We start from the raw sequence: 12,944 nt of genomic DNA, 5'->3' as shown, positions 1-12,944 counted from the left end.
AGGAAATAGATACATAGATACATGTTTATTTTGCAGTAATAAATTATACACCTTGGCTTTGACCTTCTTTCCACATAGCAATTAACTTCTTGAATGTAATAGCCAGAGGTTCAACCAAGCCACCAAATGGAGGATCTGTCACCATAATGACTCCTTCGCCTTTATCTTCCTGTAAAAATGCTCTGCATACTTCAAGGGCAGTCTGGAACAAATAAAAATTCATTTCTAAATTAGGACGAGAGAGAGGCGCTTCATCCTGTTTGGAGGAGAATGCATTAGACTCAGTCTCACTCTTAATCCTGGAAACTTTACCAAGTCATCTTGCCTCCACAGCATCCCTCAGTGACATGCTGAAGCCTCTCTTAGCCCCTGTAAGATTTTATCTTTGGTTTTCTTGATAAGCAGGTTTTTAAAATTGCAAATTCAAACACCATCACTATCAGAAGACTACACATTTCAAATGGTTAAATTAAAAGGCTAAATTTAGTGTCCTAAAAGAAACTCATTACCCATGAAAACTATCTAAAATGTTAAATTCAATTCAGCAAACAGAAGCTGGGATGGTGCTAAGCACTTGGGACACAAGGAGGAGTAAGCCATTGTCTTCCTGTCTGGTCTGTCCAGTGCCATGAGTTCAGTTTAATAACAGCCACAAATTGACAGTTAAACATGCACATGCTTTTGAGTATCAGGCAGACATATTTGAACATGCACTGTAAGTCAGTAAGAAATGAAAGTTCACAAACAACAAAGCTTATCTGGTCCATGAAACCATGCTATTAACACATTTTCCCAAAGGTTACTTTCAGCTTTCTGAGTAACTGCAAAGTAAACATTAACAAGGCTATTTAACGGTTTTTGCTATGGGTGAAGTTATTAAGAGATATCATATAACAGTATCTCCAGTCAACTGACTTGCAAGAAGCTTTCAAGTACAGCCCCTTGGTATCCCTGAGGGACTGGTTCCCAGACCCCCGCATATACCAAAACCTGCAGGTGCTGGAGTCCCTGATATAAAATTTGTAGCATTACACATAACCTATACACATCCTCCTATATACTTTAAATCGTCTCTAGATTACTTATAATACCTAATACAATGTAAATTATATACAAATAGTTCTTAGACTCTATGGTTAAGGGAATTAATAATCAGAAAAAAGTGTACATGTTCAGTACGGTCACCACCATCCTTTTTTTCTCTTTTAATATTTTTGATCTGCAGTTGGTTGAATCCACAGATGTGGAACCCACAGATGAGGAGAGCTGACTGTACTCATCTACCAAAATAAGTCAACATAGTATACAAAACGACATGAGATTTTAAAATTTAATGGCATTTTAAACTTTAATAAGCTTATATGTACTTGCTAATAAACTATATTTTGTTCTACTGCTAAATCATTTTAGAAGACCCCACTGATGAGAGGAAAACCTTTTTCCCCAGGAGTGTCTTCATTAATTTCCTACTGGAACTCCTACAGCAGAGGATGACTTGTCAAGAAGGTTAATCATTTTTCAAGTGCTGTCTGCACTTCCTTAACCTGCTTACATGAACAAGGACTTTCAGATGATGATATTGAAATCTTCAAACTCCTTAGATTTAAAAGCAGAAAAGAGAAATTATATGTCAATGATGTCTAACTCCTAACCTAACTTCGAAAATATTTTTAAAGCATATTTTTCTTCCAGGTAAGAATCAATGGCATCATAGTCCAACAGGAGTTGCTGATGGTCTTAATGACGACCTCCTATGGGAAACAGATACTTGCTTATCACCAATGTTGACAGTCACCTTACTTTTTCCTTTATCTCAGTTATCATTTAAAAAGTGCCCGGCAATTTAATTAGCCATCCTCTTTACATACTTTAACCCCCTCTGCCATTAAGGTAGAAGGCATTTTTTAAAGATATATGATTTGCAATAAGAAATTCTGTGTGGGGAACTCCTGCTTTTAATCTAGCGGACTGTAAAGTGCTGAGGTGCACTAACAGAGTCTTCTATTCTTCTAAGCATCCCTGGACAGCCTCACAGGCACTGAGCTGACACTTAAATACTTAGTGATTGATTAGTGGATGGTAAATCTCTAGTGAAAAGCTTGACTCCAGGAGTAGGCAGAAAAAGGGAAGATAGTAAAATCATTAAAACAATGGGTTTCCGCAGATCAATCTCTACAGTTGCAGCGCTATTTAGAGGCTGCTGCTGAAATACGGAGTAAGGAAAGCCTGAGTTGAACGACTCTTTTCTTCAGGGAAGATAAAGTGGAACTCAATCTGGGCAGCTTATTCCAACCATTATCCTAGAAATGTTTAAGGTAATGCTACACACTTTCTATAAGCTTCAAAGCATTTCCAAGAAAAAGGCTAATTACCTGTTACTCTTTAAAAATATAAAATATTGCCAACTGTTACGTAACTGCTAGCCAACATAAATGTAATTTTATCCTTATTTTGTCTTTATTGTTCAAAATAAAAAGCAAAATCATAGCATGGGATTAAAATAGACAACAAGAAAACCCTAACTCACTACTGTAGCATCAAGTAATACAAACTCGATGACCTCCTCATCTCTACATCACAGCCCTGACCTCACCAAGGGCAAGGCCCTGTGGTTTCAAGTGGTCATGCTGGATACATCAATATCCCACCAGCCCCACAAACTCCACATTTCCAAACTTTGCTTCCCTCTGTCTGGAAGAAAAATACAAATCCAGGCCATTCTACCAAGTCAGCTTGGACTTCTCCCTCAGTAGAGTCTTCTGACTGCCTAGACAACCCGTTTTTTTAGAGTTTTTTTTTTTTTTTTGACATGAGATCTAAAATTTAATTTTTTTTTAAATTGCATTTTATGTTTTGGGGTACATGTGAAGAACATGCAAGATTGCTGCATAGATACACTCGTGGCAGTGTGATTGCTGCCTTCCTCCCCATCACCTGTATCTGGCATTTCTCCCCATGCTATCTCTCCCAACTCCCCACCCCCTGCTGTCCCTCCCCTATTTCCCCCCAACAGACCCCAGTGTGTAGTGCTCCCCTCCCTGTGTCCATGTGTTCTCATTGTTCAACACCCGCCTATGAGTGAGAACATGCGGTGTTTGATTTTCTGCTCTTGTGTCAGTTTGCTGAGAATGATGGTTTCCAGATTCATCCATGTCCCTACAAAGGACACGAACTCATTGCTTTTTATGGCTGCATAGTATTCCATGGGGTATATGTGCCACATTTTCCCTGTCCAGTCTATCATCAGTGGGCATTTGGGTTGGTTCCAAGTCTTTGCTATTATAAATGGTGCTGCAATGAACATTCGTGTGCACGTGTCCTTATAGTAGAATGATTTATAATCCTTTGGATATATACCCAGTAATGGGATTGCTGGGTCAAATGGAATTTCTATTTCTAGGTCCTTGAGGAATTGCCACACTGTCTTCCACAATGGTTGAATTAATTTACACTCCTATCAACAGTGTAAAAGGTTCCTATTTCTCCACATCCTCTCCAGCATCTGTTGTCTCCAGATTTTTTAATGATCACTATTCTGACTGGCGTGAGATGGTATCTCAATGTAGTTTTGATTTGCATTTCTCTGATGACCAGTGATGATGAGCATTTTTTCATATGTTTGTTGGCCTCATGTATGTCTTCTTTTGTAAAGTATCTGTTCATATCCTTTGCCCACATTTGAATGGACTTGTTTGTTTTTTTCTTGTAAACCTGTTTTAGTTCTTTGTCAATTCTGGATATCAGCCCTTAGAATTTTGCTTTTTTTTTTTTTAAATAATTGTATATGTGTAACATTAGCCAAAATTATTTAAAGTCAATAAATTTTTATTCAAGGAATTCCAGGTTGTGCTTTCTTCCACTGTCCATCAAGATCACTTTAAATCCTCTAAAGAATTCGAGTGAAAAGATTTATCGTCAAGTTAGCCCTTTTTAATGAAACTGATGCTTATTTTAATCCAGTTGTCCTGTCAGCCCATAATTCTTTTATTTTGGCTTCTGTCATCTCCTTTTAATATGGATATACTGATGAAGACTTCAAAATTCACCAAGTATCTTTGGGATCTAATTTCTTCAACCAATTTACTTTAGGGTCGCTTTTGCTGTAGGTGGTGGATTTGCCTGGTTCTCAATTTAGTACCCTCTCTTAACATGAATGAGTTCAAATCATACTCATTCCTAAGTAATGACACTCAAGGATAGTACAGATGTGTGGAAATATGACAATACCTTTAACTCCAGACATCATGTTCTCGAGATAAAAGCCTTTAAAACAAAAAGCCATCTTATATATCAAGTCAATGTGAAATTGGAATGCAAAATTAATCCTGCTGAGGATTTCCCTCATATCCCATGCTGTTTAACTATTTACATTCCTAGAATTAATCTTTTTTAATTAAGAGAAAGGGTCTGTCTTTGTTACCCAGGCTGGAGTACACTGGTGCCATCAAAGCTCAGTGCAGCCTCCAACTCCTGGGTTCAACCCTTTGGCCTCAACCTCCCCTTCCTGAGTAGTTGCAAGTACAGGCACATGCCCAAATATCCAGCTAATTTTTAAATTTTTGTGCAGATGAGGTGTTTGTTACTTTCTTGCCTCGGCTGGTCTTGAACTCCTGGCTTCAAGCAATACTCCCACCTCAGTGCGGGGATTGTAAACTTGCACCACTGCACCTGGCTTGGAACCAACTTTTAGGACTATCAATACTCCCATCAGTTAACTGTCTCAGGTATCATAAAATCTCTTCCTATATATAACAAAACTCATACTGAACAATGAGTTCTGGATTACAAAAGAGGATTTATTTTATTTTATTTTATTTTTTGAGACAGAGTCTCGTTCTGTTGTCAGGCGTCAGGCTGGAGTGCAGTGGCGTGATATCGGCTCACTGCAACCTCTACCTCCCGAGTTCAGCAATTCTCCTGCCTCAGCCTCCCGAGTAGCTGGGACTACAGGCACGCACCACCATGCCCAGCTAATTTTTTTTTTTTTTTTGAGACGGAGTTTCGCTCTTGTTACCCAGGCTGGAGTGCAATGGCGCGATCTCGGCTCACCGCAACCTCCGCCTCCTGGGTTCAAGCAATTCTCCTGCCTCAGCCTCCTGAGTAGCTGGGATTACAGGCATGCACCACCATGCCCAGCTAATTTTTTGTATTTTTAGTAAAGACGGGGTTTCACCATGTTGACCAGGATGGTCTCGATCTCTCGACCTCGTGATCCACCCGCCTCGGCCTCCCAAAGTGCTGGGATTACAGGCTTGAGCCACTGCGCCCGGCAGCCCAGCTAATTTTTGTAGCTTTTTAGTAGAGATGGGGTTTCACCATGTTGGCCAGGATGGTCTCAATCTCTTGAACTCGTGATCTGCCTGCCTCAGCCTCCCAATGTGCTGGGATTACAGGCGTGAGCCACCGTGCCTGGCCAAGAGGATTTATTTTTTGCACCTATCCATAAGTCTTTGTCCACAAGTTAAACAGAAACATACATAAGTGCAGTGATAATCCAGTTCTTTCCTCTCCTTTTCTCACTGCCACTGTCCCAGCTGAGAAGTCCCTCATCATCCACTGGCAAGTGACTTTCAACTCCCACTTTCCTTCACATTCATCTAATCAGTTCTCAAATCCTAGTGATTACCAACCACATAAACTCTTTGGAAAACAGCTGAAATTCATCTAATTATAACTGCTGTTTATTTCAATACCTGGTTTTTAATGGCTTCACAGCTGAAAAATATTAATATATATCCCAATGCTAAACTGATTCAAATGGAAGGAGTGCTATACTTACTAAATCAGGGGACTCATTTTTCAATCCCAACCAACAATTTCCTATTTGTTTTCATTTTCTGAATGCTGACTTTTAAAGTCTTGCTTGGTTTTTATCCTATCCTTAGTTAGGATCTCAAAGCACAATATCTAGTAAGTATGGTCCACAATTTTTACAAAATTGACATGTATGCATATATCTATGGGTATGCTACAAGGTGTCTTGATCATTTCAAAATAATTCTGGCCAGTGTCCTAGCAGGTGTGATTACTTGGCTGCTTACAGATTTTATTTTATAATAGGCCTGATGAAGAGCTCAAATTAAATGTATCAGCTCTGCTATGCTGTTTATTCTCAGTGACATTATTAACATCATATTGAAAAAAGCTTTTTTTAAGCTGTTGTCTTTTTTTTTTTTTTAAGAACCTCCCCACCCCCACCCTTTTTTTTCTCAGAGCAGTTTTAGGTTCACAGAAAAAGTGAGAGAAAGGAAGCAAGATCTTCCATACACCCCCAGCCCTGACACATGCATTTAATCACACTGTGGTAAGTCTACAAAGGAGAACCTGACCCTTTGGGGAGTTGGAGTCGGGCGAGGCTAGAAGTGATTTGGAACAAAGTTCTAAAGGATGAGTGGAGTTATCAATGCAAAAAGATAGCAGAAACCAGCAGGAACAGCATGGGTCTTCACTGTGGTGGAAAGACATCTGACCAGTTCCAGATGAAAGCCCTGTGCCCTGAGTACAGACAGCAAAGGGGAAACAGGGAGAGGGGAGGCTAGAGTGGAAATCGGGGTCAGATCACACAGAGCCCACGGGCCTTCTAAGAATGTGGGCCTTCATCCAAAAAGTAGTGAAAAGTCATAACAAGGGAATAATAAAATCACTTCTAGGTGCTCAATAAACAATGAAAGAATAAAACTAAATATCAATAAATGGTAGAACAGCCGCAATTTGACCTTGAGGGAATTTAGAGAAAGAACAAAGAAGGCACTCTGAAATTTGTTATTCCACAATAAGAGAACAATGAGATAATGGTCGCAACTCTTACCTTTCCATCAAAGAAATGATGGTTAAACATATTATAATGGCAAAAGCTATCTTCCATGTAAAACTGTGAATACCTGTAAAATAATTATAGAGTTATTTGCCCAGTCACATCTATAGAGTAAGCAAATATAAACTAAATTTTAAAACTATAAAATCACCCCTTTAATTTAAAAACTTCATCATTCTTTAGTTTTTTGAAATAAAGAATAATTTCCAAAAATTTCAGGGAATCTGTAACAGTGAATAAATAAATTTAAGTCATTTTCCCATGGTTAATTAACAGAATACTCGTATATAAAAAACACATGTTCATATGTACCAGAAGATTATACATAAACATTCAGTTACTGACAGATGATTATGCAATTTAAGCTTGCAGTGGGTTGGCAATTAAGACATATCCCTCATGGTTAATAATTTCAAGGAGGATATAAATCAACATTTCTGCTCAACAACCTGTTCATTTATTTTCTTCTGAGGGGATTTTTTAAAAAAGTATTTAATACAGGCTGGACACAGTGGTTGACACCTGTAATTTCAGCACTTCGGGAGGCTGAGGCAGACAGATTGCTTAAGCTAACGAGTTTGAGACCAGCCTGGGCAACATGGTGAAACCCCGCCTCTATAAAAAATACAAAAATTAACCAGGCATAGGGGTGCGTGCCTGTAGTCCTAGCTACTTGGGAGGCTGAAGTGGGAGGATGGCTTGAGCCCAGGAGGTGGAGGCTGCAATGAGCCAAGATCACTCCATTGCACTCCAGTCTGGGCGATAGAGTCAGACTATGTCTCAAAAACAAAGAAATACAATTTTTTTTTTTTTTTGTCTAATGCAGACTAGCTTAATAAAATATGCTTTTCAATATAATAGAAAAAGTATATGCATTTTGTATTTATTAAATTGGTGCCAAGTATTTACTGATCGAATTATTTTGTTTTTCTAATGTAGTACTTTAAAAAGCCATTGGCAGTGAATGAGAGTACCAGCTTTGGGCATTAACATTTTATAAATTCTTGCTAATTTACTAGGAAAAACTCATATCACATTATGATTTAAATCTGCATTTGATAACTTACAAGGTGGAACTTTCTGTACTTCTTAACTGTATTTGTGCTGTCTGTTCGTATATTTTCCCTATTTATGTATATGGGTCTTAATGTCTGTCTTGCTGATTTCTGAGTTTTCCATATAATATAGAAACCTCTTTGTTATCTCAATGGGATTTTGAACTTTGACTATTTTATTACACATAATTCACATATGAATCACACGATCCTTCTTGGGAATTTGTAACATAGTGAAAAGACTGAAAAAAATCTATGACACATCCTTACTTATTATGACTTCTTGAACCAAATCATGATACTGGTAACTTCTTTGCTTGTATTTCTACTCAGATATCCATACTGTCTATAACTGATTGATCATCCATGGTGAATATTTACATAAGGGACAGCACTGGTTTATCCTCTTTCCATTACACTGTGGTTAGGAGCACAGGCTCTATAGTCAGATGGTCTGTTTTCAAACTATGGGTCTCTCACTCATTAGCTGGGTATCCTACATAAGTCATTTAACCTTTCTGAGACTCAGTTTCTTCATCTATAAAATGGGAAAAATAATAATTTCTACCTCATAGGACTAGATAACAACAAATGAGATAATGTATGTAAAATGTTTAATACAATGCCAGCTACATAGCAGATACTAAAATATTAAATGCTATTATTTTAATAAATATCAGCTGTAAAGATTTATGTCTTAATGATCCTATTATTAGGGAATTATATTTATGTTCACCAAAAGATAATCTATTTCTTCTTGTTGTGTGGAGATGGACGAAGAGCTGCCGACCATTCTCAGTACATTATCCTTAAATGTCATTTAAGACACTGCTAGCACATTTCATAAGATACAAATTTGCTGAAGAAATAAAAGGTTTAGATTACTGAAAAATATTTAAACTATCTACTGTAACCTCATGAACATTCCAAAAATTGACTGTAGGCAAGGTCAAATTACCGTTAAACAAGTATGTTCCTATTTAACTAAATTTCAAATAACTGGCTTTACAAAAAGTATATCAGTACTAGCACAGCTATGGGTAAACACCGATTTGAGGGTTTTCTTCTCTCTTGCACTGCCCTGAGTATAAGCAAAGGAAAATACGTTCCCTTTTTAACTTGATCCCCATTGTTTCTATTCCTTTACAAAGATATAATAGTCAGTTTTGAATATTAAAAAAAGAAAATTTGATTTACATGAAATTCAGCACAGCACAACTGTCCAAAACATTCTGGGCAGCAGTGTTCAAAGCCAGAGGGAAAGAAAAGCCAAGATTTCAGTTCTAAGTTTCCATCAAATACATAATTTGAGAGCATAATTATTCATATTTTAAATTATGAAAAATCACTCAACATTGCCCTCTTAAAATGAAACTGGCCACAAAGAATTATTCTCTCCATTGAATAAGGCAAACAAAACCAATCAGAAATGCATGCACTTGAAAACTGCTCAAAAGGACATTCATTTAACTTGGCCATTCATTCTCTTTAAATGAGAGTCAGCTACCAAGTGTGAAACATGCTCTATACACAGGAAATGTAATCAAGAGCTGAATAAAATTAGTTCATGAAATGAACCTAAGAAATTCATTTTTTTGACATAACTTTACTTGGATAATAGTTTGCCAAACAGAGTTTCACATCTTTCATGCTAAAATTAGAGCATATAGAAATCCATCTTAGCAAATGTGAACTTCATATCTTCTACTCCCTAAAAAAGGTATTTATAGCACATCCACAGAGAACACTAGAGTCCGAGGCAGTCCAGCCTCAGATAAACGTGTTGTAAGGCACCAAGAAACCAAAGTCAAAGTGCCAAAAACCTACTCACTGTCACTCTGTACCACACAGAATTTTTTTTTTCTAATTTAACCATGGTCTTTAGGAGAAATCTGAACCAACCATACACTCCACCATGCTGTAAATACAGGTAATAGCCTCTGAGCCTTCCAGCAACTTACGTGTTTCAATAAACCAGCTCTCTGTCTCTCTCTCTCTCTTTTTTTTTTTTTTTTTTTTTAAATGAGCATCGTTCACAAAACCAGCTCTCTCTTAACAACTAGTGTTGACCTCCTACAGAACTGACTCGGTAGCAAACTATGTTATCAAAAAAACTGAGCTGTGATATTGCCAATAGAACATCATCAGTTTTTGTTTGCAAGGCACACACAGAAGTTAATAAACTATGAAAAAAAAAAGTATCAGTATATTCCATACATGATGAAGTAAGTTTATTCATATCCCCTAACCCCTTCGCTGACCAGGACGTATCAACTACAGGTGCAAGAAAAGGAAAACTACAAGGTATGGCATTAAAGGTGAAATAGTTAAGGGGCCATGTAAATCTTTCCAATTAAATCAGGCAAGATGAAGAAGTTCTGGAGATCAGTTACAAACCATGTGAATTTACTTAACACCACTAAGTTGTGTATCTAAAGATGGCTACTATGGTAATTGTTATACGTACAGTTGACCTTTCAACAACACAGGGGTTAGGGAGGCAGTAGAAAATCCAAATATAACTTTTACCTCCTGTGTCAGTCCGTTCTGCATTGCTACAAAAGAATACCTGAGATTGAGTAATTTATAAAGAAAAGAGATTTATTTGCTTCACGAGCATCTGCTGGGCTTCCACTGAGTCCTCAGGAAGTCTTTACTCATGGAGGAAGGGAAAGGGGAGCAGGTATGTTATATGGCAAGAGAAAGATCAAGAAAGCAAGGAGGAGGTGCCAGGCTCTTTAAACAACCAGCTCTTGCATGAACTAATAGAATGAGAACTCACTTACTACCATGATGACAGCATCAAGCCATTCATGAGGAATCAACCCCATTATTCAAACACCTCTTACTAGGCCCACTCCAACACTGGAGATCATACTTCAACATGAGATATCCAAACTATATCAACTCACTAAAAACGTAACTACTAACAGCCGATGATGACTGGAGGCCTTACAGATAACAGTCAATTAACACATATTTTGTTTATGTTTTATACACTGTATTTTCACTATAAAGTTAGAGAAAAGAAAATGTTATTAAGAAAGTCCTTTGAGAGGTCGAGGTGGGAGAATTGCTTGAGGCCAGGAGTTCAAGACCAACTTGGCCAACTACAAAGAGACAGTCTCTATTATTAAAAAAAAATAAAGAAGAGAAAATATTATTTAATATTCATTAAGTGGAAGTGGATCACTATACAGGTCTTCACCTTCATAGTGACTAGGCTTAGAAGGAGGCAGAAGAGGAGGGGTGGCAGGGGCAGAGGAAAATCCACTTGTAAGTGAACCTGGGCAATCCAAAACCATGTCATTCAAGGGTTAACTGTATTTTTGCAAAACTTTTAAAAGCAAATCATAGTACTAGCAATAAACACCACAAAATAAAATCCAGAAAACCATTTAAATTATAACAGCACCAAAAATAATAAAACATTGAGATAAATTTAACAAGAGAAGTACAGGAATTATATACTGAAAACTACAAAATATCATTTAAAGAAATTGAAGCCCTAAAGAAATGGAAAAACATCTCATCTTCATGGACTGGACAACTTAATATTAAGATGGCAATATTCCCCCAAATTAATCTAAAAATTCAATGCAATCCCTATAAAAATCCCGGCTGGCTTTTTGGTAGAAATTGACAAGCTGATCCTAATATTCATATGGAAATGCAAGAGACCCAGAACAGCCAAAACGATCTTGAAAAAGAACAAAACAGGAAGACTTGCACTTCCAATTTTCAAAATTTACTATAAATCAACAATAATCAAGACTGTGTGAGAGTGGCATACAGACGGACATAGATCAATGGAATAGAACTTAGAGTCCATAAATAAACCTATATATTTGTGGTCCTTTGGTTTTCATTATGGTACCAAGACAATTCAATGGGAAAAGAACAGTCTTTTCAATAAATGGTGCTAGAGCAACTGGCCATCCACATGCAAGCAGTTAGACCCCTACCTCAGAAACAAATAAAAATTAGCTCAAAATAGATTAAAGACCTAAGTGTAAAAGCAAAAATTGCACAACTCTCAGCTAAAAACATGGGTATAGATACTCATTACCTTGGATGAGGCAAGACTTTCTTAGATATGACACCTAATACACAAGCAACTGAAGAAAAAAGCTACTGAAGAAAAAAGAAAAGCTGGACTTCATCACAAGTGAAAAGACAATCCACAGGATGGGAGAAAATATTAGCAAATCATGTATCTAATAAGGGTCGAATATCCAGAATATATTAAGAACTCTCACAGTTAAACAGTTAAATACAAATAACCAATTAAAAACTGGGCAAAGGATTTATATTTTTCCAATAAGATAAACAAATGGCCCATAAGCACATGAAAAGATGCTCAGCATTATTAGCCATCAGTGGAAAGCAAACCCAAACCACAAGGAGATACCACTTCAAAAAGACAGACGACAATAAATATTGGCAAGGACGTGGAGCAATTAGAAACCTCATCTATTCCTGAGAATACAATATGAGGTGCCTACTTTGAAAACAGTTTGGCTGTTCCTCAAGAAGGTAAACATAGTTACCACATGACCTAGCAATTCCACTTCTAGGTATAAGGGCTGAACTGTTTCACCCCCAAAATCTTTATGTTGAAGCCCAAACCACTAAAGTTTTCAAGTGGTTTGGGCTTCAATATAAAGATGTGACTATTTGGAGATCAGAATGTGACTATTTGGAAACAGAGCCTTTAAAGAGGTAATTAAGTTAAAATGAGGCCATTAATGTGAGCCTTAATCTAATCTCACTGGTGTCCTTATAAGAGGAAATTTAGACATAGTAAGATACACCAGTGATACACATATGAAGAAAAGACCTTGTGAGGAGACAGTGGCCATCTGTACACCAAGGAGACAGGCCTCAGGAGAAACCAAACCTGCTGAAACTTTGATCTTGGACTTCCAGCCTCCAGAACTGAAAGAGAATAAATTTCTGCTGTTTAACACAGTCTGTGGTATTTTGTTATGGCAGCCCTAACAAACTAATATATTACCCAAGAGATCTGAAAACCTATGTTCACATGGAATTTGGACACAAATGTTCATAGCAGT

At 37.3% G+C, this 12,944-nt stretch overlaps 1 protein-coding gene and 2 pseudogenes across 1 annotated transcript in view; all 3 read right to left on the bottom strand.

The window, feature by feature from the left end:
• ZCCHC4 (zinc finger CCHC-type containing 4) overlaps window positions 1–12,944 on the bottom strand; it is a 63,505-nt gene that overhangs the window by 20,180 nt on the left and 30,381 nt on the right. The window contains exons 6-7 of the mRNA XM_003927487.3: window positions 6,809–6,881; window positions 52–202 (exon numbers count right to left, since the gene is read on the bottom strand). Coding sequence (XP_003927536.2) covers window positions 52–202; window positions 6,809–6,881 — 224 coding nt within the window. The remainder of the gene's footprint in view (window positions 1–51; window positions 203–6,808; window positions 6,882–12,944) is intronic.
• On the bottom strand, window positions 4,732–4,809 carry LOC120363822 (small nucleolar RNA SNORA40; annotated as a pseudogene).
• Window positions 5,368–5,486, bottom strand: LOC120363823 (small nucleolar RNA SNORA40; annotated as a pseudogene).

Source organism: Saimiri boliviensis, chromosome 3 (assembly GCF_048565385.1).
Source record: "Saimiri boliviensis isolate mSaiBol1 chromosome 3, mSaiBol1.pri, whole genome shotgun sequence".
Classification (NCBI taxonomy): Eukaryota; Metazoa; Chordata; class Mammalia; order Primates; family Cebidae; genus Saimiri; species Saimiri boliviensis.
Note: the sequence above shows the minus strand (reverse complement) of the source record. Positions and strands in the feature narration are given on the sequence as shown.